At 49.3% G+C, this 27,536-nt stretch overlaps 1 protein-coding gene across 1 annotated transcript in view; it reads right to left on the bottom strand.

The window, feature by feature from the left end:
• The window catches only part of DLEC1 (DLEC1 cilia and flagella associated protein), a 102,307-nt gene that overhangs the window by 21,888 nt on the left and 52,883 nt on the right, over window positions 1–27,536 (bottom strand). Inside the window, exons 8-20 of the mRNA XM_082348295.1 lie at window positions 15,767–15,854; window positions 15,076–15,249; window positions 14,283–14,419; window positions 12,731–12,823; window positions 9,774–9,864; window positions 8,985–9,147; window positions 7,658–7,850; window positions 6,944–7,002; window positions 6,189–6,357; window positions 5,683–5,776; window positions 5,340–5,470; window positions 5,073–5,231; window positions 1,336–1,475 (exon numbers count right to left, since the gene is read on the bottom strand). Coding sequence (XP_082204421.1) covers window positions 1,336–1,475; window positions 5,073–5,231; window positions 5,340–5,470; window positions 5,683–5,776; window positions 6,189–6,357; window positions 6,944–7,002; window positions 7,658–7,850; window positions 8,985–9,147; window positions 9,774–9,864; window positions 12,731–12,823; window positions 14,283–14,419; window positions 15,076–15,249; window positions 15,767–15,854 — 1,691 coding nt within the window. The remainder of the gene's footprint in view (window positions 1–1,335; window positions 1,476–5,072; window positions 5,232–5,339; window positions 5,471–5,682; window positions 5,777–6,188; window positions 6,358–6,943; window positions 7,003–7,657; window positions 7,851–8,984; window positions 9,148–9,773; window positions 9,865–12,730; window positions 12,824–14,282; window positions 14,420–15,075; window positions 15,250–15,766; window positions 15,855–27,536) is intronic.

Raw genomic sequence — 27,536 nt, forward strand, 5'->3', positions numbered from 1 at the left:
ACCACAATGAGATATCACCTCACACCTGTTAGAGCAGCTCTCTTCAAGAAGACAAAAGATGACAAGTGTTGGTGAGGATGTGGAGAAAAGGGAACCCTTGTACACCACTGGTAGGAATGTAAATTGGTTCAGACATAACAGAAAAAGTATGAAGGTTCTTCAAAATATTAAAAATAGAACTACCACCTGACCCAGCAATTCCACTTCTGGGTATATAGCCAAAGGAAGTGAAAACAGGATATCAAAGAGATATTTGCACCCGCATGTTTACTGCATTATTCACAACAGCCAAGGTATGGAGCACCCTAACTGTCTGTCAGCAGATTGATGGATAAAGACGATGTGGTATATGCGTACAATGGAACATTACTCAGCCATGAGAAAGAAGGAAATCCTGCCATTTGCGACAACATGGATGGACCTTGAGAACATTATGCCAAGTGAGATAAGTCAGACAGAGACAAATACTGTAATATCTCACTTATAGGTAGAATCTAAAAAAGCCAAGTTCGTGGAAACAGAGAGTAGGATGGTGGTTACCAGGGGCTGGGGGTGCCCAGCATCTGGAAAGATGCTGTTTAAGGGTACAAACTTGCAACTAGCAGGCGAATGGGTCCTGAAGATCTAATGTGAAGTATGGTGCTTATGGATACCAATACTGTATTATATACATCAAATCTGCTGAGAGACTTGATTATTCCCACCACAAAAATGAAATGATAATTAGGTGAAGTGATGGAGGTGTAAGCTAACGCTACAATGGCAATCATGCTGCAATATACAAATGAATCAGGTCAGTATGTTGTACAACTTAAACTTAGTGACATGTCAATTGTATTCCAATAAAAGAGAAAATCTGCCACAGTTATTTTGCATCCATTCTCCTGTTGATGGACGTTGGCTGTTTCCAGTTTTTCACTGTCATGAACAGTCCAGCTATGAGCCTTCCAGCATGAGCACACGGCTCCCACTGCACACGTGTAAGTCTCTCTGGGATTATATCCAGAAGGACTGATGCTGGACCAAGGGTATTGTTACCCTTACTAGGTAACAATAAAGTGTTGTCCAAAGTGGTTGCATTAATGTATATTCCTTTAGCATATACACACTAGAAGGATATATATACCCCATAATATTACTAGTGAATGATCTCCAGGTAATAGATTATGGATCATTTTCTTTTCTGTAATTTCCAAATTTCATAGGATAAACACATATCAAGGCCTTTAAATTCTGAAACGTCTATAGACAAATACGTAACTACACACAACATAAATAAATATGCCACGAATAGGCATAGAGTGTGTCGTACTGGCTCCCCCACTACCCCCTCACCTGCAGGTCCCGTTTACCACCTCCAGCTCCAGGACGGTCTGCAGACACTGGCAGTGCCGGGCCTCCAACGTGATGCTCACTCTGCACTCCTCCAGCGGCTGAACTTGGCCACTGGACGGCTCGATGACGAAGGGAGACACCTGATGGGGAGAAGGACGAGGAGTGGGGACACGTGCAACTGCAGAACTGGGTGCTGGCCATGAACAACCAGGGTCGCCCCCCAAGCTGCCCCCACCCTCATCCCCCGAGCACTTCTAGGATGCGGAAGGAGGCAAGCGGGTGGGGGAACACAGCTGAGCAAGAGCTCAGGACGAAGAGGATGAAAACTGAGTCTCCAAGGAAAGGAGGTGGAAGGCAGAGGGAGTTGCCCTCGGCGTGGTGGCCCTGAGAGGTCTGCCCGCCCCGCTGCGCAGGCGCGCATCAGGAGCTGTCGGCTTCAAGTAAGGAAAGCCACCAAGCCCCCAGACTAGGGGAGGGGACAAGCTTCCACGTGGCCACAGATTTGCCCTTTGCACCTGTAACTGTGCCATTTCTGGGACAGACCCCTCCCCATATCCTCTGCTGTAGCTCCTCTCTGAAGCACCTAGATGACAGTATCCGCTGCACGTTTGTTTCCTAAGTTGTTTTACAGACGCTAAAACCACCACCAAATGGAAGAAATTAACTACTTGATGACCATGAGCACGTAGTCCCCAGACCTACTGGAGCCTGAGGACTGATAACGTTAACCCCTGTGACACCGCCCTGTTACCTCACCATCCACCAAGCAGAGAACTGTGCACAAACTGATCACATACGCTACGGCCCACCTCCCTCACCTGGCCTTCAAAAATGTTTTGCTGAAACCCTTCAGGAAGTTTGAGGTTTTTGAGCACGAGCCACCTATTCTCCTTGTCTGGCACCTTACAGTAAACACTACACCTTCCTTCACCACAACCTGGTGTCCGTAGATTGGCTTTACTGCACGTGGGCTAGCGGACCCAAGTTTGGTTTGGTAACACACCCACGTGGTCTCTTCCCCACCCCGTCACGCCCTCACCTCACTCAGCCCCACTGCAGGCTAGTTCCCACTCACCTGACATGCCCACCCCCTGCCCCATACCAGGCACTAAAAGGGAAAGGAAAAGGCTTGGGGAGAAGAGTGCCCCTCTTCCTGTCCTGGCTGAGGCCAGGAGCACCAGCCTGACTGTGCGGCCCCAGGGCCCCAGATGGGCCGCACTGGCTAGTCGGGGTGTCACTGGACGTTGAAAGATCACAGCCAGGAGGGAGGTTACTCCTCTTTGGTCTCTTCCTTCCTTGAGACCAAGGCCATGAAGGAGTGCAAGGCACCTGCCTGGAGGGAGACCTGGCCGCCCCTGCCCGGTCCCACCCCACCTCCACCCTGGCCGCCGTGCTGTGCTATCTTGGGCCCTGTGCCCTCTCACTTCAGAGGTTCCACCGCCCTGGCAATGGAGGGAGGGTGGGCTGGCCTACGTCCCAGGAAACGTGGCTGGCGTGCTCTGGCCTGGCTTGTCCAAGCTTTGGGCCCAAGCTCTGCTGGTAAGGAAAGAGCCCCTTTGCTTTCTTCGCTCGTTGTTCCTCACGTGCCTCTCCTTCGGAGCCCGGTGGGTGTGGGTGTTGGGGGCTGGGGGGGGCTATGGTCTGGGGCTGGGTTTCTGGGTCCCCCTGGCCTGGGGACATCTACAAACCCCAAATCTCAACATTATTTTTGAGAGCTCACAAGAATACAGCGCAGAGAACTGTAGAGACAGGACTGCTACCAGCTTCGATTAGGACATAAATCTTAATGTACTGTGAAACTGACAATTACTTCAACTGTAAAATGTAGTTATTCTTCACAATGGGAGAAAAACACAGACTGGGAATCAGAGAACTGGGATCTGTTACGATTCTGCCACCTATTAGCTGTGTGGCCCCGGGGAAGCCCCTGTCCCTCCCTGTTTCTCCTCTATCAAGTGATGAGGTTGGCTGAGGTCCGTAAGTTTCCAACTGTGCTCTGGGAAATCCCAGGGGTTGCTCAGAAGTCCTAGGGCAGGGAAGCGGGATGTGGGGAGTGGCAGGGTGGGGCAGGGATGCCTGACGAGGGGGCCTCTGGGAGCCAAGAACAGTCATACTCTATTCTAGATCTTGGGCTTCTGTTGGAGGTTTCATTTGAAGAAAAGGTTACTGATAGCACCCTGCCCACAGTCCCAGCGCCAGCCTCTGTGGTTCCATGGTCCAAGCAGCGTGACCAGTGAGCCCTGGGGGGGCCAGTGCTAACTCCAAGCCTGTGGAACAGACCACATGGCAATGTTTCTTGGCAATGGTGTTGGCCAATTCGATGCAAACTGTCATAACTTCTAAGTTTCAGGGTGCCTAGTGGAGAAGCGAGGCCGCCAGGTAAGGAGAGTGGCTTCCAAGTGGAAAGGAAGAGTCCTGGAGAAGGGAAGGTGCACTGGCAGATAAGATGTATGTGTGGCTGTGACTCTCTTTCCTCAGCTCCTGAATGTGGAAGGAAAAGTGTGCGGCCCTCTGACCAACAGGGGAAGTGGGCAGCAGGATGGGGGACCGGGGGAGGGAGGGTGCTTTCACCAGACAGACCTGGCCAGAGTCTCGCACGTGCAGCAGCTGCTCCGACGGAGCTACAGTCACCACGTGGGAAGGGTGGGCATAGTGAGCCAGTGGTTTATAGCTAGCTGCCTGCTGGTGTGGCTTGGGCTTGTTCAAGATTGAACATAATATATATATATATATATATATTTTTTATTTTTGGCTGTGCCCCGCAGCTTGCGGGATCTTAGTTCCCTGACCAGGGATCAAACCCAGGCCCCGACAGTGAAAGCACCTGAGTCCTAACCACTGGACCACCAGAGAATTCCCCTAACATGGTGTTTAAACATGATGCCATGGGCTTCCCTGATGGCACAGTGGTTAAGAATCCACCTGCCAATGCAGGAGACACGGGTTCAAGCCCTGCAGAGCAACTAAACCTGTGCACCACAACTACTGAGCCTGAGCTCTAGAGCCCATGAGCCACAACTACTGAAGCCCGCGCACCTAGAGCCCGTGCTCCGCAACAAGAGAATCCACCGCAATGAGAAGCCCGCGCACCGCAACGAAGAGGTGGCCCCCGCTCGCAGCAACTAGAGAAAGCCTGTGCACAGCAACGAAGACCCAACACAGCCAAAAATAAAATAAATTTATGAAAAAACAAAACAAAACATGATGCCATAATTTAAATGTGATGATGACAATGCTTAGCCACTTTTAATATTTTCTAATTTTAGAGTAAAAGGAAAAGTGCTATTTGAGTGGAAATGATTTTCCTTTTGGAGCCTTTTGGTTTGGGCAGCAAGCTCACCACCTGGTGGCAGGTACTCAAAACTGCAAGCAGGCTGGGAACCTCTGCAAGGAGCCCCGCGGCCTGCCCCTCCCCGGAGGCCTTTTGGAAGCTTCCTGCCCAAGTCAGCTGCCCGTTTTCTTCCTGACTCTGGCTGCTCTGAAAGGAACAGGAAAATCCAGTTCGGGGTTAAGTTCTGCTGTAGAAAGGACCCTGACTGCCTAGAGACAGGGGATGGGGGACTCTGCGAGGCAAAGGTCACCAGGCAGGCGTTTCCTCTCCCAGCCTCCACGCTCTGAAGACACCAGCAACAGTTCCACGGCTCACATACCACGCGGGTTACTCGGCTCCTGGGGCGGGGGGTGTGATGGGGGTGTGTGGGGGGGGTGGCACCACGAGCCAGCATCGCAGGACTTACGCCCTCTTGCCTTTCTTGCAGGCAGACCCTGCTCTCCTTCATGGACCACGTGGCCGGGAGCTGGCTGACGTTCCGGATCTGGATGGAGTTTGTGGCTCTCTGCCCCAGGCACAGCAAACCAAACTGAAGGGCTGAGACGTCGATGACGAGGGCAGGACCCTGAGGCACCCAGAGGGGCCCGTCACTGGGCCACCCGGGCCGTGGGCTCTGTGCCCTACCCCGGCTCCCCGTCCGGCCCACCCAGCCGCCCAGCCCCACCAGAGGCACCTTAAAGGCTGCCTCGACGTGTAAGACCACTGGTGAGGGGGAGTCTTTGATTTCACACAGCAGGTTCTGGCTCGTCGGGCCAGGGACACCCCCGGTAAAGTTCAACTGAAAATCCTCCACCTCGCTGGGCTCTGAGGGAGAGGAAAGGTGAGCCGTGGAGAAAGGAAGCAGGGGCAGGTCCCCTCTGTGGCCGGGCTCAGATACCTGGCCTTGGCGGACTCCTTACCCACCACAGGGCCAGGCGGCGGCTGGAGCGGATCAGGGGGCCACGGACCCCTGCACAGGCCCCTTTCACCTCGAGCTCTCCTTCCCCAGCCAGCCCCTCCCTCAGTCCCTGCAGTACCGATGGTCCCTGCGCAGGGCTCCACTTCAATGACGTGGCAGTCACTGATCTTCCCCCACGTGTACCTGATGGCTGACTTGCTGTTGTTCCACATCTGAAAGACACACCCCGAGCCGGCCTCCCCGTCAGATCTGTACTTGCTAAAGGACTGCGGGATTGTGGGCTCACAAGAGGTCCTCTCGACACCTTCCCAGCTAAATCCCAGCCACCCAATGGCACCAACGCACACTGCAGGGTTTGTGGGTGCCACGGCCGGTCAAAGATCCCTAAACCCAGGAAAGGGTGCCACAGTCCTGTCGTTTGGAGGATGCTGGGAAGCTGACAAATGACAGACGTGCCCGGCCCAGCGTCTTTTCAAACCAAGTGGGTTCCGGGGCTCTGGGAAGAGCCTCAGCTTCCCTGCAGCGACCACCACTGCTGGCCCCGCCAGCCACTTCCTCCTCATGCTCGCGCCCGAGTTCAGCACCATCTCGGGCAGCCGAGGCTGGGGAGGGACAACCACCTACCTTGAAATCCTTCTTCACGGTCATCCCAACGTAGTTCTCCCCGGGGATGATGAGGGCATATGGTTCTAAGAGAACCTGGAAAGGTTCCACTGAGCCTTTCACCTCGATTTCCAGGACAATCACGTCATCCACAGAGTACAAGGGATCCTTCGGGTTTTCCAAGTCCAAACTGGACACAAACCCACCATGAGCTAGGAGCCATCGTGTCCCCTATCTCTGGTCTTGTGAAAAGAAAGTGCCCCCTGCCCACAGCTCCCAAGCCCCCTGAAATCAGAGGCGTCAGCAATGCCCTGAAACAGATGAATGCCTGTGGCTGTGACGGCAGCTCAACCACAGGCCTGGGACGGGGGTCCCTCCCTGCACCTCCAGGGACCACCCCGCAGCAGCGTCAGCCTGGACCTCCACACCAGCTGACCGGAGGCCCCCCACCGACAGCTTGCTCAGGCAAGCGCTGGCAGAGGTGACGCCATGGGACAAAACCTTCCCTCATTAGTCACCACCACCCAGGGGCCACCAGCCTAGCTGCCCAGCGGTAACCGTGAGCCTGGGGCACAGCTCCAAGGTTCCAGGGTGGCGAGTCCCGCGAGCTGTTCCCTGCTTGCGGAGCCCGCTCCAGGCCTGGGTGCCAGGGCAAGGCAAGGCGCTCCCACGCGCCAAAGCCTGCCGGGGGTCAGGGGCTCCTCCACTCCGTCCCAGCACCTCCCCCAGCATGCCCAACTGCCCACTCCTCAGCGAGGGGCCCGGTTCCCGCTCACCTCATGGGCTCTGGGACTTCCTCCAGCACCATCTGGAGCACGCTGTGAAAATCCCCGGGCTGCAAGGCAAACGCAGCACCCTGAAGACAAAAGCCTGCCCCAGGGAAGGCTGGAGCCAGGGCAGGCATGCCTCCTCCCTGTGGCCTGGCCCCCAGAGAGGTCTTCCACGAGACACAGCGCTGCTTCCCTTGGCAGTGCCCTCAACGAGTCTGAATCACCGCACCCTCCCGGGAGAGGCCGTGAGGTGGCTGCATGCTGAGAGGCAGACCTGCTCTCTTACCAGCCAGGGTCCCTCGGCATCCCCCTCACACTCCCCCCCCCACCTCGCCCGGGACACACACGGCTTCGTGTTGGAAAGCGGGGGCCGTGTGAGCCTCACTCTGGGGAACCCCACCTCACTCTTTCTGGGGGCTTCTGTGGGCTGGGCAGGAATGGTAACACCTTTGATGTAGTAGAGACACGGAAGACACCAGAGCCGAGGAAACGAGCCCAGGCTCTGGCTGCAGATGGGGTGTGCAGGGTCGGGACCAGGCAAAACGAGCTGCACACCAAGCCCGGCCACTGGCCCCGCTCTTAGCTAAGCGCCAGCCTCGGCAGGATGCTAGGGATCTCGGCAGCGTCAGCTGTGGCTTCACTGTCACCAAAGAACAGGGACAGAGGGTGAAAACATCGTGACCCAATCATGTGTGACCACCAAGACGGCCGCACTCGAACCTCTCGAGGAGAGAAGCTCAAGAGGAACTCGTGGTCCGTGTGGGGCTTGAGAGCTCCCATGTCGGGGGCGATGGAGAAGGCCGTCTCCCTGTCAGGATGGGACTTGATGCTGTCCGGGCTGTAGGTTTCTCCAGGCATTAGGGACCTCAGGTTGGGCTTCATGATCTGCCAGCGGAAGGCCAGTTCCACGTGCCTGTGGGGATGACCTTGACAGTAGGCAGTGGATCCAAGGCCATGTCCCAATTCTGCCAGAATCAGGTCCCCCCAACCCCCGGCCTGGCCTGGCCCTGCTCCCAGAGTGAGCAGGAAACAACCCAGGAGCAGGAAGTGGCCAGGTCAGCCTTCAGGCCCTTCCCATGGAGGAGCCTGGGGGCACCTGGGCAAGGGAGAGCACAGGGGGCAGGGAGTCTGGAGACCTCCCAGCACAGCCCCGCACAGCAGCTGGAGGCTGGAGCCACAGTGATTTGGGGGAATCATGCTCTAACCATCAGGCACCCCCCCAGATATCAGGAAAATTTTCTGCCTTATCTTCTACCACGTGAGTTTTTGCCACATCGACCCCACCCTCTGCCTCTCCAGCTCCGGCCTCCCAGGACTACTGCTCTGGCCAGAAAGATATGTGCCCACTGGCTGCCAACAGGAGCGGTGACAACTCCATGGTGGTGGAAGGGGTGGGACTCGAGGCGTGCTGCTGACAGCAGGTGTCGGTGAGGGGGACGGCAGGTCAGAACTACTCATCCTGCCAGGAGACAGAGCCTGTGCAAGGCCTGGGTCACTTGGGCAGTCTGGCCGGGAGGCTCCCCAAGGTCTGTCCTGGTGTAATGACGGAGCTCAGAGGATGGTCAGGGAATAAATGGCAGTGAGAGCTGAACCCACAGGCCATCATCTGTCTGACGCTGGGACTTGGATGGCTTCCCCTCATGGGCTGGGCAGGACCTCTCTGGAAAACTGTTCCTGGTTAAGGATGCTCCAGAAGATCTAGAGCAACACCGTCCAATATGACTCCCTGCAGTTACGGACATCTTATAAATCGGCTCTGTCTAATATCATCGCCACCAGCTACCCGTGCGGCTGTTGAGTACTTAAAATGTGGCTGGTGTCACTGAGGAAGTGAGTTTTTACTTTTACTTAATTTTAATTGATTTCCATTTAAATAGTCACATGTGGCAACTGGCTACCGTGATGGACAGTGCAAATCTGGATCCTTCCATCCTGTGCCCAGATTCCTCCCTGGCCTCTGGAAGGAACCACCAGCCTCACTGGGACCTCAGGCCAGGTGAGGAAGGAGGGAGGGTGTGTGCTGGGGTCCCTCACAGGCGTCACTCACGTGGCGTTTCTAATAATCAGCAGTTTGCTGGCCGTGGACTGAAGGTTTTCAGGCTCAAAGCGTATGAAGTGCTGGGCTGTTAAGTCTGTGAGTTCTCCGGGCTCCGGCTGACTTTTTTCACCAGAAACATAGATCAGATCCAGAGCCACCAGCTGCCCGATTCCTGAAAAAGTACAGTAGTGAAGTTTCCCTAGGGCTGAAACCAGGACTCTGTGGCCGAAGGCTGTCACAGGACCCAGGCCACCATCCACATGCAACCGGCCGTGATCGTGACCCCGGGAAGTGCACACTGGGGAACAGGGAGCCAACAGCACACAGGTTCATGTCCCCACGTCACCACAGACCAAAAGAAGGTGATTTTGATAACATAGCATGTAGCAGGCACTCAATTAATACCTGGTGAGTGAAACTGGGTGGATGGTAGACAGACGGATGGAAAGAAGGAACAGGGCACCTTAAGGAAATTCAGCAGGATGCCCCTTCTAACTGTACAGGAACATACAGGTGCCCTGGTCGTTCCTGTGTGAGTCACTGGCAGTCCCCCAAAGGAGATCACGGTGAGTTTCAGAGTGACTCGATAAAAGATTGCCCCCCAGGTTTCCATCCCTCTCGCACTAGAAGGCCCCTTGGGACAGTCCCGAAGCCCACTCTGGCTTGGGTCTCTAAGGTCTGACCAGAGCTAGAGGCCCCAAACCAGAGCCCTGGAGGCTGCAGCACCCCTGAGTGTCCCCACCCACAAGGGGGGACCAGGCGCAGCTGAGCCACCCCTGGGAGCGCACCCAAGCCCACCTGTGGTCACCAGCTCCTTTATCTGGCAGTTGTCACACACGATGATGAAGGTCTGCTCTGCCTTTCCCAGGCTGGTTGGGAGGAACAGGACCTGGGGAAAGAAGGGCTGTCCCGCTGTCTCCCGTGCAGGGGGCTTCTACCCCCTCGCCCTCTTCTTCTCAGCTGCACCCCCTTCCCTCCGGTCTCCACTTCTCCCTCCCCTCCCGGCCCCTTCCCTAAGGCTAGGGGTTCATCCCAGGCTCCACCGGCTAATTTGGGGAGCGTGTTGAAAGGCTATGAAGAGAGAATTCATAGGACTGAAATACAAGTGGCTCTTAAATAACAACATGTTTAACCTCATTCATGATAAAAGAAGTGGAAATGCAAACCACCCAGGAGAACAGTTTTTCATGCCTCCTACTGGCAAAGAGCAGAAAGTTAGCGATCATAAACACAGTGATAGGATACCTTAATTTTCCTCAAAATAATCTAGAGGGGCAGGGCAGGGTTTGGTGGGAAGAGACGGAGGGGTATAAAGGAAATAAGGTTGGCCAAGAGTTGATAAATGTTGAAGCTGTGTAATGAGTACATGGGTGATCATTCAACTATTCCATTTTTGTATATAGGTTTGTTTTGGGTTTTTGTTTTTGTTTTTCTTTTTTTTTTGCTTGGCCAGTTGGACTTCTGCCCTTTCTTTTTTTTTTAAATTGAGGTATAGTTGATTTACAATGTTATGTTAATTTCAGGTGTTCAGCAAAGTGAGTCAGTTATACACATATATGTATAGCTATTCTTTTTCAGATTATTTTTGTATATGTTTTAAAATGTCCATGATAACAGGTTTTTTTTTTTTAAGTTTGATAACCCACTGTATTGGCAAAGGTGTGAGAATTAAAATAGGCACCCTCACGTACTGTGGTTGGAAGTACAAATTGATACAATCCACATGGTGGGGATTTTGGCAACATGTATCACAATTATGAGAGCAGAGACCCTGAGTCAGCAAATGCACATCAAGGACTGTATCCTTCTGGTAGGACAGAGTGATGTATGTATAAGCTATTCCCTGAGATGGCCAGAGATCAGAAATAATCTTCATGCAGGGGACAGTTGACCTAAATTATGGTTCATATGCCCAGTGGAATACTATGCAGCTGTAAAAAATATGAAACGGTAAGTGGAAAATACATGGTGCAGAACAGAGCACAGAGTGGGCAACTATTTGTGTGAAGGAAAAATGGAAACAAAGGAAAGAAGAAACCATGTGCAGTTGCTTAGGTAGGCATCACATATCTCTGGGAGGGCACTCTAACCTGGTAAGGCTGTGGCCTCTGGGTGGCTGAGGAACTGGGGGGAGAGAGAGCATTTCACTGTGCATCTATTTGCATCTTTTGAATTTTTAATCATGTGAATCTATTTATTTGGAAATATGAATAAATTTTAAAACAAACAAAATCCCTATCAGTAAACAAAATTTACATAAGGAATGGAAAGGGGAAAACCTCCCCCTGACTCCCCCACTGCTCCCCAAAGACTGCTGCTGCCACTCTCTTCTTTTCCTTGGGGATCACAGGAGGATGGGATGAGGGGGACATCATGGCCTGGGCAGGGGTGACCAGCCCCAATTCCTTAAAGCCACCACAAGGCTCTGACAAGGCCTGGGCTATGCCAAGAGGACCCGGCTCACCCCTCGGCAACAGAGGAGGATGGATAATCCCTACTGTGCTCCTGAACTGGCCTCGTCCCGACTCCAAAAGCCAGGTTCTTATCAGGATCAGATCATCACAGACATGAACAAGACAGCATCGCTCCAGAACAAGACCCCATCAGACCCTTGAAACTGGAAAGGAGCTGATAAAGGAAGCCTTCCTTTACATCTTGGCAAAGAAGCTTATGGCAGTGGTCCTCAAACTTCGCTGCACACACAGAATCACCTGGGGAGCTTGAAAAATCCTATGCCCAGGCCACACCCCAGACCAATTAACTCAAAACCTCAGGGCTGGGGCCCAGATGTCAGCGTGTTTGCAAGTTTCTCAGGGGACGGCCATGTGCAGCTGAGTTTGAGAACCTATGGCTCTTGGCTCTCACTACCTGATGACATGGTGTAGGCCAAATCCCCCTCCCCAGAACCCAGATAGCTTTTACTCTTGAATGTGGGTGCGTCCTTCAACAGGCAAGTGAGGAAGGCCATGCACGCTTGTGGCAGCCCCACACCCAGCCATGGGACAGCACAGCGTCAGACTCCTGGAGCAGAGGGTGGGGTGACAGGGGCAGGAAGACATCACCATGTCTCACAGCCTCTTCTGGGGACCAGTGAGCAGGTGTGACAGGCCCAAGGGACCATGGAAAGGGGCCAGTTAGGAAAGGAGGAGCCCACACCCCGGAGGTCAGACTCTGGGAGCTTCTGCAGAGGTTCAGGATGAGGCCTAAGGAAGGCGGGCCTTGTTGACCATATAACTGAGGATAAAACAGGAAAGAGAAGAAAGGTACCAGATTTAGGGGGTGGGATGGTCCAAGACAGACTGAAGGGCCGAGGGGAGATCCTGGAGGCAGCTCAGATGTTGGTGGAGGTGACCCCCAGGCTCACGGGTGGGCAAGCAACGCTCAGGGATCGTGGTGGCATTGCTAGGGCTTTCTGCACTTGCTCTGTGAGGGAGGTCACAGGAGAGTCAAATGACATCACCCCACAGAATGCAAAAGCATGCTCCTACACAGAAACCGCCAAGGCTGCGACCTGGGAGTGGATATCTGGGTCATGAAAACACAGAGGCGGGAACTCCCTGGCGGTCCAGTGGTTAGGACTCAGTGCTTTCACTGCGGTGGCCCGGGTTCAACCCCTAGTCCAGGAACTAAAGATCCCACAAGCTGTGTGGGGCAGCAAAAAACAAAAAACCAGAGAGGCAAATGATATCAAGCGAGCAGTTGAGGAAACAGCCAACCAATCATAAGGAAAGACAAGCTAGCGTCTCATCACCTACCTGCATGAATACGGCCTGCCCCGGAGCCAGCTCAAACACTGCCGGCAGGATCCCGAAGGGAGACTGCTCAACAAAGCCGATGGTTGCAACAGCCTTAAAGAAAAGCAGAAGAGGACCCAACAGCGTGGAAGAAACTGTAAACTCTCGTGCTCAGGTGACACGCTTCCCTCCTCCAAACACCCGTTCTGTGATCTGAAGGGTCTTATGGACCATCCAGTCTCCTGTTCATGAAGAAACGGAGGCTCATCCGTTCAGCAAGCACTTACTCAACCCGCACCGGGCACTAGATGGGGTGCTGGTGGTTAGAGACGAGTACAAGACAGAGCGTCCACAAAGAGCTGCCTGCGGGTAGGAGGTACAAGGACCACTGACAAGTGTTTCAGACGCAAAGCAGGAGGTGTGAGAGATGGCCTCCCCCAGGAGGTGGGCTCCCAAAGCACAGTCCTTTCCCTACTACAGCAGCCTGTGTGGTTGGTGCCGGCTTCTGTGTCGGCCTCCATCCTCAACCCACCCCTGGCCATGAGCGCCTGAGTCAAGGGAAGCTGCCATCTTGTCAGCAGAGCTGCAGCCCAGGTGCCTACACAGGAAGCCACTTAGCATGCCAGGGACACAGACCCAGGCCTCCAGGACCCTGGCAGGTAACAGAAACGAGTGAAATGTGTGTCTGGGAACATGTGGTCCTCTGGATCTGTCGCTTGTTTCGGGAGACACAGGTACAGCAAAATATCTCTGCTCTGAGACAGATAACAGTGTGAGTGAGCGTGACCGTCAGTGGTGTCAGCACCTGGCTGCCCTGGGGCGAGAAGGGCAGAGCTGGGCAAACAGGAGGGGATGTGCACACCCCCTGCTTCTCAACTCCAGCTGACAGGCCACGGTGGATCCTGGCCCAGGGCTGCACGTCTCCCAATGTTTCAGAGAGACTGGAAATGCACATTTTTATATGAAGTCTCTCTATTTTTTAAAAAATATTTATTTATTTGGTTGGTTGGTTGGTTGGTTGGTTGGCTGCGCCGGGTCTTAGCTGCAGCATGCGGGATCTTGTTCCCTGACCAGGGATTGAACCCGGGTCCCCTGCACTGGGAGCGTGAAGTCTTAGCCACTGGGCCACCAGGTAAGTCCGAAATCTCTCTATTTTTAAATGGTGGCTCCAAAAATGTTTTTAAGCCCTGTGCCAAATAAATATACCCACAAAATTCAGCCAAAGAGCTGCCAATTTGTGACCTCTGCTATATTCAAACATTTGCTACTATAATGACTGACTGAATGAATGAATGAATGAATGCAGGGACATTTGAGTCAGGTCTTGGAGGATAAGAGAGGTGACAGGACCTGCCCGGGGTCACACAGGTATTAGGGGAGTAACAAGAACTACAGCGCTGGTCTCTGTACATGTTGATTCTCATTGGACCGTGGCAGCTGGAGAGAGAGGTTATAAAATTCTGTTCTCTGTGTGTGTTTCCACTCACAGGTGTACTCGAGCAAGTCCCTCACGGGAGTTATTTCCTTTGATGGATTTGCTCTTTTTTCCAGGTAGCAATCCGTGAGCACTCACTCTGAAGCTTGGCGGCGGCCAGCTCTTTTTAGGCATAATGCAGAACTTGCCCACGCTGAAGCCCACGTTTTTGCAGATGAATCTGGTCATCTTCATGCCCCCAATGAGGCAGTAACCACAGTCCAACACCGGCGACACTGCAGCCACAAGGAAAGATGGGCAAGAGAAACAGCACAGGCCGTCCTGTTGTTGTTCTCCGGAGGCCCAGCCCGAGCTAAGAGCAGCTGTGGAGGGGCGAGGGGGATGGATGGGGACAGGCCCACCCCTGCTCCCACACGGCAGCGGCGCCTCGGGACTCCACGCGCTCGGGCTTCAGCCAGTGCCACCTGGCATGGCCCTGGGGGTTGTGGTCAGGGGGTTGTGGTCAGAGTCCCAACTTGCAGCTTGCGGCCAGCTGAAGGGACTCGTAAGTGAGGGCGTCCAGGCAAAGCCAGCCACCCCATGGCCACACAGGTGACACCCATGGAGGGCTCCAGGCACTCCTGCTTGCCTCGCCGTGGCACAGGCCCACTCAGGGTGTCCCTGAGCCAGCGACGCCTAGGCTGGGGTCAGCTGGGATGCTGGCCTCCTCTCCCGACGTGTGTCACTCAGAGGCAGCCTCCAGGGGAAGCAGGATGGTCGGGGCCTGACACGGGAGGACTGTGCGCAAGCTTCTGGCAGGTCCCTTCTCAGGACCCACAAGCCCCTGCCCCAGGGGACAGGCCGTGTGCTGCCACGAAGGGGCCCTGTGGGCAGGCGGTCCTTCTAGGGGCACCAGCCCTCCCTGAATCCCGGGGGCGCAGAGAACACTCACGCGTCAGCACTGGGGGCGGCCTCCGGGCCTGCAGGGGGACCAGGAGCGCGTGTGCTGACTGCGTCTCCACTAAAATAAAGTCATCAAAATCCCCAAGGCAGTCGGGAAAAAACTGGACAGTGTACTGGCAGGTCATCCCAGGAGCCACCATCCCACCTTTTCCTGGGAACATCCCTGCGGGGAACAGAAGCGACAAATGAGATTCTGGAGACCAGGTAAGAAGACCAGGGCCTGGGGCGGCGGGGGGAGTGGTAGGGTCCACCTGGAGCGGTCAGGCGGGGCCAATGGCTTAGCATTTACTTTGTGGGCAGCAGAGAGGTATTTGAGGTTTCTGCGGGGGTTGGGGGGTGGGACACAAGATCAGAGCTGTTGTTCAGGAGAACACTGCGTCACGGAGGCAGGAAGGCTGGCGGGGAAGCCACTGCGATGGCCTAAGTGAGGAACCAGGGGTCCTGACTGAGGGCAGTGACAGTGCGCAGGGTGAGGAGAGGGCAGAGCCGAGCCTGGAGGGACGAGATCCGAGGAGGAGCTGTCAGGACTGGGGGCCTTCGGTGGAGGGTGGGTAGGAGGCCTCTGCGGAGCACGAGGGGTGCAGCTGCGGCATCACCCTAGGGCCTGGTGGGCGTGTAACCCGGGGCAAGGCCAGTACACGATGTTGAGGCCGCCCAGGCCGCTGTCACCCTGAGCTCACCCAATCCCAGAGCGAAGTAGGGCGTGGACGGCGGGAGGACTCGCAGATGGCGGCTGGTGGACGTGGTGTTCTGCAGCGAGATCACCATCTGTTCAAAGGCAAAGCGACGTGTGTGGACAAAGGCTATGAAGTCTGGGGTTCACTGAATAATATGGGAAGGGGGTGGGGGGATAAATGTATTGAACCTGGCACGGAAGAGGAACTCCATACATGCATACACCTTTGCCTTCTATTTCATAAACTATTACACTGGGAAAAACGTATAAATTATAACGTGGCAAGCCGTGTTTCCATCACCCAGCTTAAGAAGTAAAACATTAAAAATACAGATGAAGCCCTGCCCCAGCCTCCCACCAGAAAACAGCTCCATAAATTTGAAGCATGTCTTCATAGCTATGTATGCCTAAATCAACATTTAGATCCATTTTTGGCCAGCACAACACATTGCCTCAATCCACCTGTGAACCAGATCCAAGTGTGGAGAGACCCATATTATAGTTTTAATTTTTATTTCTCTGTTATTAATGATGATGAGCATCTTTTTGTATGTTTATTTGCTATTTGGGTTTCCTCTTGTGTGATGTGTCTGTTCGTAGTGCCAATTTGCCATTGGGTACTTTGTCTTTTTCGTACTGATTTGTAGGAATTCTTTATGTATTCTGGGTACTAATTCTTTATAAGGTATGTGTTATACCTTATAAAGTATAAGTATTGGATTGGCCAAAAAGTTCGTTCAGTTTTCTGTAAGACGTGACAACCCCGAATGAACTTTTTGGCCAACCCAATATATAGCTTGTATAAGTTTATAACTTGTATTATCTTTTGATGTACAGTTTCTAAAATTTTAATATAAAATTTATCAACATTTTGTTCAAGGTTTATAATTCAGTTTCAAGAAATCTTTCTATATCTCCTATATTTTCTTCTTAAATTTTTGCTTGAGATCTTTGCTGGAAAGTATTTTGTTTTGGCTACGGAGTGAGGTAGGGATTAAATTATTTTCCATATGGCAAGGATACTAACTCAGTTTTGCCTCTTCAGGTCTGCACACGTGCACGGGACAGCCCTGGCACCGTGCCCTAAATCTGCTGCTATTCTCCAGACTCGGGGCTAGCTGCAGCCACTGCCGTCATTACGGATCGAGGTGTTCATGGCAGTGGCTGCCCCTTGTGTCCACTGAGGCAGGCCTCCAGAGAGTCTTGCTCCCAGCCACACAAGGCAAACCCCCAAGCAATGAGAGGCGGGATCCAGCAGTTTATGAAGGGATGTCTCACAAGACAAAATAATCGATTGCACTTTCTGGAAGTCAGCTCAGTAATTCTTGTATTGGCTCTGCCTCCTTCCATCCCCTTTCCTCACTCCTCCCTGGAATTGTAAATGATAGCACAAAATCTCACCACCTCAGACTCCGCATTATGGGGAACCCGGGCTATGACACTGTGCGTCAGAAAGGTCCTAAAACAGCAGACCCTTAGTATGTGATTCTGGAGTTGGCTTTCTCCCCAGTCTGGCAGCGATAAGAACTCTAGCTGGTGGGAAGTAGGGTGTGATGAACCCTGGGATGCATCACAATTACTAAGGCTTTCACCCATGGTCGACTGAAATGAGGTGCAGGTAGAGGTCAGGCATTGAAACGTGGTAGCTACGGCGTGGTTGCAAGGTCTGGGAAGACAGTAATTACAAGGATTGCGGAGTGGGCTGGTTTTCCTTAACAGCACTGGAAGCCTTGGAGGAAAAAACTGACAGGCTCAGGGCAGCCAACTGCCAACTCAAGGGCCACCGTGAAGACATTCCTTGCATTCCTGGGTTATACTCAATTTGCTCCTGGGGTGGATGTTTGTGTGTGTGTGTGTGTGTGTGTGTGTGTGTGCGCGCACATGTTTCTTCTTGCTCGGTTTTTTACTTAGTATTTCTGAACCTATGTTCTTTTTTTTTTTTTCTTTCAAATGTCTTTTAAATTTACCAAAATATGGAAAGAAAGCAAAAGTGAAATTATAGGAAACATAATAAGCCCCTGGCTTACAAGGTACAGATCTTTATTCCTACCACAACTCCTTAGCCTCCAGCACTCACAGCCAGCATCCCATTCTGCTCCCCATCTCAGGACAGACAAGCCCTCTCACAGCTCCAAAAGGCTGGGGGATGAGACTGGGCTTACGTTCTTAAGCAAGACTGGCTTATGGCTTTCATTGTCATAGCTCCTAATTTGGCTTTGGTGTCAAGGTAACATTAGGCTCTTAGTCCAAAATAACATAAAACTGGGTGACTTATGAACAACAGGAATGTATTTCTCACAGTTCTGGAGGCTGGACAGTCCAAGATCAAGATGCCAGCATGGTTGTGTTTTGGTGAGGGCCCTCTTCCATTCACAGCTGGCACCTTCTCACTGTGTCCTCAAGTGGCAGAAGGGGCAAGGGATCTCTCTAGAACCTCTTCAGAAAGGCACTAATCCCATTCACGAAGGCTTCACCCTCATGACCTAAGCACCTCCCCAAGGCCCCACCTTCTAATACCACCATCTTTGAGGGTTAGGATTTCAACATACGAATTTTGGAGCGACACAAACATTCAGACCATAGCAGGCTCATTACCTAAGAATGAGGGTATGTTCCTTCTTTTTGTAGTCTCTGACAGTTTATACAAGATCAGGATTAGCTTGAATGTTTGATGGTGTATACCTGTAAAATGATCTGGGCATGGCGTTTCTTTTGGTAGAAAGTTTTCTTTTTAAGTTATTTTCATCAAAGTTGGACAGCCACATAGTTTAAAGAGGCAAAGAGTTCTACAAAATTTCGAAAATAGAAATCGTGCCCTCTTCCCCTGCCTCTACCCGGCCATTTCCCACACCCAATCACAAACACTTCTTCCTCCTTTAGCTGATTATGTTGGAATTTACTTCCATGGCTCCAGATGGCATGCTATTTTTTTTTTTTCAGTTTTAGGCATTAATTATGGATGGGTGATATGGATATTCTCTCCTCACCCTTAACCAGCTCACCGCATGCCATACCCTTCTTATCCCTCATCTTCCCAATGTAAGTTACATCATACTCATGGTTAGATCAGTAATGCTTACATTATTGTTGCTATGTAAATGCTATTCACAGCTGAGCATGAAATTCTCCCTTATACAATTTTTGTTTTTCCAAAACTTAATCAACCAACTATTTTGTTTGCTATGTACTTATCAATAATTTAATCTCTTTCCACTACCCTACAAATCTCTTTCCAAGATGTCCAGATGTATCAGGGACTCTTATCAGTGTCACCCTCACAAGTCAACCCTTCCTAGAGCCTTCTGGCCTCTTCTAATCTGGACTGGTCGCTTGCTACACCTACTGCTATGACTGAGGACAGGACAACCCCTGTAGCGGTTTTCAGACACATCCAGAAGTTCTTTGACACTCCTTCCATTGAGAGGTGAGGTCTATCTATGTAGCTTCCCCTCGAATCTGCACTAAACTTAGTGACTCGTTCGTAACCTATAGCAATGCGGAGGAAGTAATGACTTTCTCATGTATTCCAAGGGAACCGAACCTCCAAGGTTAGGTCATACAAAGTGAAGCAGGGACTTCCCTGGTGGCACAGTGGATAAGAATCCACCTGCCAATGCAGGGGACACGGTTCGAGCCCTGGTCTGGGACGATCCCATATGCCACGGAGCAACTAAGCCCATGCGTCACAACTACTGAGCCTGCGCTTTAGAGCCTGTGTGCCACAACTACTGAGCCCGTGTGCTACAACTACTGAAGCCCACATGCCTAGAGTCCGTGCTCGGCAACAAGAGAAGGCACTGCAATGAGAAGCCCGCACACCACAACAAAGAGTAGCCCCCACTCACCGCAACTAGAGAAAGCCCGCGCACAGCAACAAAGACACAACACAGCCAAAGAAATAAAAATAAAATTAAATCTTAAGGGACTTCCCTGGTGGCACAGTGGATAAGAATCCACCTGCCAATGCAGGGGACACGGTTCGAGTCCTGGTCTGGGAAGATCCCACATGCCACGGAGCAACTAAGCCCGTGCGCCACAACTACCGAGCCTGCGCTCTAGAGCCCTCGTGCCGCAACTACTGAAGCCCAGGTGCCTAGAGCCCGTGTTCCGCAACAAGAGAGGCCACTGCAATGAGAAGCCCGTGCACCGCAACGAAGAGCAGCCCCTGCTTGCTGCAACTATAGAAAAACCTGAGCGCAGCAACGAAGACCCAACGCAGCCAAAAAAAAAAAAAAAAAAGTGATGCAACCTCCCCCTTGCTTGCTAGGATACTCACTTCGAAACTCTGATCACTCACTTTGAGCTGCCTGATTACCCTGAGGCGGCCATTCTGTGAGGAAGCCCAGGCCACATGGAGAATCCATGCGCACGTGCTCTGTTAACACCCTCGGCAGACAACCAACATCAACTACTATGTGAGTGAAAATGCCTCAGATAGTTCCAGTCCCATCTTTCAGGTTACCCCTGGGCACTGACTTTTTCCAGCTAAGGCTCCAAACATCATGGAACAAGCCATTCCCATTGTGCCCTGTCAGAATTTCTGATCCAAAGAATCTACAAGCATGATAAAATGGTTGTTTTAAGTTGTTAAGCTTTGTAGCAGCAGTAAATGCAGAGCCCCTTAACCATTACCGACCTGGGCCTTTCCTGCACGTCTCTCCTATGCTGGATCTCTTGTTTCCCACACATCAAGCCTTCCCCTTCCTTGGTTTACTAACTTATATAGGGGAGCATGTTCCCTAAGAGTTTCCTGAGAAAGGGTGCATGGGACATACATTTTTAAAGACTTGGCAAATTTGAAACTGTTTTTATCCTTAAACTTTATAGTTTAGCTGGGTAAATAACTTATGCACACAGTCATATGCCCAACAGATGCAAGGTGCGTTTCTAAGAGACATCACTAGATACAATTCAATTTATATAACGGACAGTGGCAGACTGCGTTTCTCTTTTGGGGAGGCTTGCCCTGGGGAAACCAGCCACTGTGCTCTGAGGAAGGGAAGGGAAAGGAAAGGAACTACCTGATGTGGAGAAGCCTCAGGCAGAGGAACTGAGGTCTCAGCTGAAAGCCAGCACAACCACCACACATGTGAGTGAATGAGACTTTGGCCCCAGTCTCTCGGCTGCGACCCCAGACATCGCAGAGTAGAGACAAACTCTCCTAGCTGTGTCCTATCTGATCAGAAAGCAAACTGCTGTTTCACGCTGCCAAGTCTTGGGGGCAATTTGTTACATGGTTACAGTAACTGGAACGCTGAACACATTAAAAGAGACTCCAATGAAAGTTGCCCTTAAAACAATGCTGGAAGGGACCATTTTAAGTACTTCCTTTCTTTGTTTTCTTCTATCGAGTACTTTTAACCGCAAATGCTGTTCTTAAGTCCCAGAACATAATACATCTGGGCTGTATGCCTCCCACAGTATAAATATTTAGAATCCTGCAACTGGACATGCAATCACTGCGGTGATCTGACCCTGAGACTCACTAAACTAGATGCAGAGACTTCCATAAGTAGAATGTTATTCCAAGATTCTTCAGATGATTGTAGGTGGAGGGAGCTATAGGCGTGGAATGGGAGGAGGCACTGTGGAATTAGACTGCAGTTAGAGGAATCAGCATGAAGTCATGATTTTAAATATGTAAGCACATGGATATGGATATATGCATGTTTATGTGTATATATGCATTTACATATATATAGATGGACCTATGAAATTGTTATTTTTCCCCACCTCTATCCATTTAAAGGACTTAGAAGCAATGGCATCCCAGTAGCTAGTAGCAGATCTAGTGCTTAGATCTTGGTTTCTAAATACCATTCTCCACTAAAAGGAACCAGGGCTTCTTAGAAATTGATTCCAGAACTGGGACAAAGGGAGTACAAGATTAGAGTACAAGATTAGCCTGTACAAAGAGAGTACAAGTCTTTCAAAATGTAGCAGAATGTAAGGAAGCGCTCAAGAAACTGCTAGGTCATATCAAAAGAACCCGGGAGACAACTTGTAAGGCTCCTACTGGACAAATCTGAGATAATTTCAGAAGCAAAATGAATACTGACTTTAAATGAAATAACTCATTTTAGGCTAGATTAACAAAACTTCACTAACTAGAATGATTCTAAACAGATGTGCCCTCACCAACAAAATGAACACTATACAACAGCCAATATTTTACAGTACCTGGATACATATTTTGAAAAAGATGAAATGATCAATTAAACATAGGGGGTAAAAAACCAATTACTTAACTAAAATTGACCAATCTTATCTTTAATATGTATTCTCTTGATTGGACCTACACTGATCCAAAAATTGGACACAAAATATGTTCCAAATGTCTCTTATAATATTTACATTGTGTTTGACACTCAGGTGTTTAAATGTTGTTATACCCCCAAGATCAAATTGACATCCAATAATGATTCTGCATCACAGACTAAAGCCCTTAGGTTTAAATCCTCTCCACCAGGAACTTTTGACCAAAATGGGGGGAGTTGAGAAATTTTTGAGGGAAATGGTGCAGACCTGGCCTAACTAAGGTAAAGAACACTAATAAAGGACACTGGAAGACACAGTCTGTCACATATATTCCACAATTAATTTTGCAAGGTTTTATGGAAAATTCGTTTTAAAAATCCTGAAACTGTTTTGATATCATTATTCAGACTGCTTAAGAACAGACTCCCAAACTGGCCTCTTTCTTACCCCCAAAATATGCAGACAAGATTCACTGTTCCCAGACTACAGTTTTTTATCTCCCCTCTCAGTTATAAATTCTCTTTTTGCCTTTGCTCACTGACAACGGTGTATTGGCTATTATTCGTTAAATGAGTATGCAGATCACTAATTCCTCTCTCAATGAGTCTTCCAATTCATCAGTATAATGTATTCTGTAGTGTGCTGGCAAATGTTTAACGACCAGTTCTTGGGGTGGGGAGAGTCCTGATTTGGTAGTATTTGCTGATTTCTGTGGTGTAAAAACTCCCAATATGGTCAATTTCAAGATACCAATGTGACATCACTGAGCACAGAGTTGGAAAGAGATGTGCATGATCAGCCCTCATGAGCTAGTACAACCTGGCTTCAGGCACACCGTGGGGTACAGGCACACCTTGGAGACATGGTGGGGTCGGTTCTACATTTTCTTACTCTCCTCCCCAAATTTTATAACTTTGATGTCCTCTTTTATACCTTCATATTTATCCTTTTGCTGTTTAGTTATCATTGCTTTCACAAAATTTTTAAAATTATGACTATTTCATCTATATTTTCAAATTTCTAAGCATAAAGTTGTTCATAAACCTCTTGTTATCTTTCTAATGTCTGTAGGGTCCATAATGATGTCTTTATTTCCCCTGACACTGGTAATTTTTACCTTCTCTCAGTTTGATCAGTTTTGCCAGGGACTAAGCAATTTTACTAATCTTTTCAAAGAATTAACTTTCGGCTTTGCTGATCCTACACTATATTTGTTTTCTATTTAATTAAAATGTGTTCTTGTTTTATTATTTCCTTCCTTCCAGCTTCTTTGGGCTTAACTTGCTATTCTTTTCTAATTTTTGAGATGTATATCTAGATAACTGATTTTCAGACTATTTCTTTTCTTTTTTTAAATTTATTTAATTAATTAATTTATTTACTTTTGGCTGCGTTGGGTCTTTGTCGCTGCGCGCGGTTTTCTCTAGTTGCGACGAGTGGGGGCTACTCTTTGTTGCCGTGTGTGGGCTTCTCATTGTGGTGGCTTCTCTTGTTGCAGAGCACAGACTCTAGGCACGCAGGCTCAGTAGTTGTGGCGCAAAGGCTTAGCTGCTCCACGGCATGTGGGATCTTCCTGGACCAGGGCTCGAAGCTGTGTCCCCTGCTTTGGCAGGTGGATTCTTAACCACTGTGCCACCAGGGAAGCCCTATTTCTTTTCTAATATGTGAACATAAGTCTATACATTTTCCTCTAAGCATGTCTTTAGCTGCATCCCATAAGCTTTGATGTATCATTTAAAGATGATCATTCATTATTTTCTATTTTCTAATTTCCGTTAAGACTTCTTTGACTCATGTATCTAGTAATGAATTGCTTAATCTCCAAATATGTGGGGGAGTTTCTAGTTATATATTTGTTATTCAGTCTACTTAGTTCAAGCTCTATATGCTTTCAGTCCTTTGAAATTTGTTAATTCCTTTATGATCCAACATATAGACAATTTTGGTGAATGTTCCAAGTATACTTTTAAAGAAATTGTACATTGCAGTTGCTGGGTACAGTGTTATATATAACTCAATAAGATATAGTTTGTTAATTATATTGTTCAATTCTTCTGTGTCTTTACTGATATTTTTGTCTACCTGCCCTTTAAGTTTTTGAGAAAAGAATGCAAAAATCTCATGTTTATTATTGTTTGTTTTTCTTCTAGACTTGTAACATTTTGCCTATATATATATATATATTTTTTTAATTAATTTATTTTATTTTGGCTGTGCTGGGCCTTTGTTGCTGCACACGGGCTTTCTCTAGTTGCGGTGAGTAGGGGCTACTCTTTGTTGTGGTGTATGCGCTTCTCGTTGAGGTGGCTTCTCTTGTTGCGAAGCATGGGCTCTAGGTATGCGGGCTTCAATAGTTGTGGCATGAGGGCTCAGCAGTTGTGGCTCACAGGCTCTACACTGCAGCCTCAGTAGTTGTGGCGCATGGGCTTAGTTGCTCTGCGGCATGTGGGATCTTCCCAGACCAGGGCTCAAACCGTGTCCCCTGCATTTGCAGGCGGATTCTTAACCACTGCGCCACCAGGGAAGTCCTGCTTATATATTTTGAGGCAAGGTAATTAGTGTACATAGATTTTTTTTTTATTAAGTAATTTATTTATTTTTGGCTGCATTGGGTCTTTGTTGCTGCACGCGGGCTTTCTCTAGTTGCAGCGAGCAGGAGCTACTCTTTACAGTGGGGATTTATATCCTCATTTTTATTTATTTATTTTTTAATATTTTTTGAAAAAATTTTTATAAATTTATTTATTTATTTATTTTTGGCTCTGTTGGGTCTTTTTTTCTTTTTTTAAGGAATTCCTTTATTTTTATTATTTATTTATTTATTTTTAGCTGTGTTGGGTCTTCGTTTCTGTGCAAGGGCTTTCTCTAGTTGCGGCAAGCGGGGGCCACTCTTCATCACAGTGCATGGGCCTCTCACTATCGCGGCCTCTCTTGTTGCAGAGCACAGGCTCCAGACGTGCAGGCTCAGTAGTTGTGGCTCACGGGCCCAGTTGCTCCGTGGCATGTGGCATCTTCCCAGACCAGGGCTCGAACCCGCGTCCCCTGCATTGGCAGGCAGACTCTCAACCACTGCGCCACCAGGGAAGCTGTCTGTTGGGTCTTTGTTGCTGTGCACGGGCTTCCACTAGTTTCAGTGAGCAGGGGCTACTCTTCATTGCGGTGCACAGGCTTCTCATTGTCGTGGCTTCTCTTGTTGCGGAGCACGGGCTCTAGGCGCGCAGGCTTCGGTAGTTGTGGCACGTGGGTTCAGTAGTCGTGGCTTGCGGGCTCTAGAGCTCAGGCTCAGTAGTTGTGGCACATGGGCTTAGTTGCTCCACGGCATGTGGGATCTTCCCTGGCCAGGGCTCGAACCTGTGTCCCTTGCATTGGCAGGCAGATTCTTAACCACTGTGCCACCAGGGAAGTCCCTAATGGTGACTTTTTAATTCTCATTCTTTCTACATTATTAATTAGAATTCCTTTATAACAAAGAGTTGTCCCTTTTCTCCCATTTATTTATTCAGATATTTACTTATATTAGTATGGACTCATGGATATTTACTTTATTCTTTGGGTTATAATCTAATACCATTATTATTTGTTTTGTTGCTTGAGTTGTTTCTCTTCTGGCCATTGGGAGCTCTGTGTCCTTCTGACATGCCCTCTCCCCTACTCACACACATACTCTCTCTCTTTTTCTCTCTCTCTCTAGCACTTCCTTACTTTCTGGCACCACAAGATGCTCTACATTCATCTCCTATTTTCCCTGCCTCAACTCTGGAATCAAACAGTTTTCCAGTGAGCCCTGGGTTCCTTTTTTTGGAGAATAGTACTTAGAAACCTAGATCTGTAGAACAGGTGTGCTAAATGCTACTAGGGTGTCATTATTTCTATCTCTCTCAGTGGATACAGCCAAGAAATATATGCATATGTACTAACCAACACATTCACATACATCCATATTTATTCTCGTATTTATCCAACTGTGTGTGTTATCCCCCCCAACATACACACCTATATTTTTAAACCATGAATCCATATTTACACTTCCAAATACAATCTAGCACCACAGAGTTCATTCTAGCATTCCCCTTTTCCTTATATGTAACTTCTTTCTGCAACAGTGAAAAAACCTAATTCTCATTCATACTTTTTTTAATTTAAAAGGTTTCATCAGGTCCAGGATCAAGATGGCGGAGTAGCTCATCAAGGACGTGAAGCTCACCTCCTCCCACAAATACATCACACATACATCTACATGTGGAACGATTCTCACACAATATCTACTGAACACTGGCAGAAGACCTCAGACCTCTGAAAGGGCAAGAAAATCTCCACATAACCAGGCAGGACAAAAGAAAAAAAGCAGAAAGAAAAAAAAAAAAGACAGTGAGAAAGGAATCTGAATGGGACCTGCAACCCTGGGAGGGAGCTGTGAAAGAGAAAAGGTTCCTGCATGCTGGGAAGTCCCCTCACCAGTGGGGAGCTCAGCCAGAAGAGCAGGGGAGCTTCAGAGCCTTGGAGGAGAATGCAGCAACTGGTTTGCACAGCTAGAATGGAGAGAGGAACTTCCCTGGTGGTCCAGTGGCTAAGACTCCACGCTCCCAATGCAGGGGGGACCGGGTTTGATCCCTGGTCAGGGAACTAGATCCCACATGCTGCAACTAAGAGTTCACATGCTGCAACAAGAGATCCTGCATGCTGCAACTAAAAGATCCCACGTGCTGCAACTAAAGATCCTGCACGCTGCAATGAAGATCCTGTGTGCTGCAGCTAAGACCCAACGCAGCCAAATAAATAAATAAATATTTTTTTAAAAATGTAAAAACGTAAAACAAAGGCCAAAAAGAAAGACACTATATAATGACAAAAGGATCAATACAAGAAGAGGATTTTATACTCATCAACATATATGCACCGAATATAGGAGCACCCAAGTATATAAAACAAAACACTAACAGACATAAAGGGGAGAAAACTGACAGAAATACAATAATAGTAGGAGACTTAAACACCCTAATCACATCAATGGACAGATCTTCTAGACAGAAAATTAATAAGGCAACAGAGATCCCAAATGATAACAATAGAACAGATAGACTTAATTGATATTTTCAGGACATTACATCCAAAAAAAACCAGAACACACTGTTTTTAAGTGCACGTGAAACAATTTCTCTAGGACTGACCACATACTAGGGCACAAACTAACCTCAACAAATTTAAGAGTATAGAAATTACCTCAAGCATCTTTTCTGACCACAATGGCATGAAACTAGAAATCAACCACAGAAAAAGAAAGGAGAAAAAAACAATTACGTGAGGACTGAACAACATGCTACTAAAGAACCAATGGATCAACGATGAAACCAAGGAGAAAATTTACGAATGCCTTGAGACAAATGACAATGCAAACACAACCATACAAAATCTGTGGGATGCAGCAAAAGCGGTTCTTAGAGGGGAAATGCATAGTGATATCGTTCTTCCTTCTAAAACAAGAAAACTCTCAAATAGCCTAAACTACAACTTAAAAG

The sequence above is a fragment of the Balaenoptera borealis genome (genome assembly GCF_965194805.1).
Source record: "Balaenoptera borealis genome assembly, chromosome: 12".
NCBI lineage: Eukaryota > Metazoa > Chordata > Mammalia > Artiodactyla > Balaenopteridae > Balaenoptera > Balaenoptera borealis.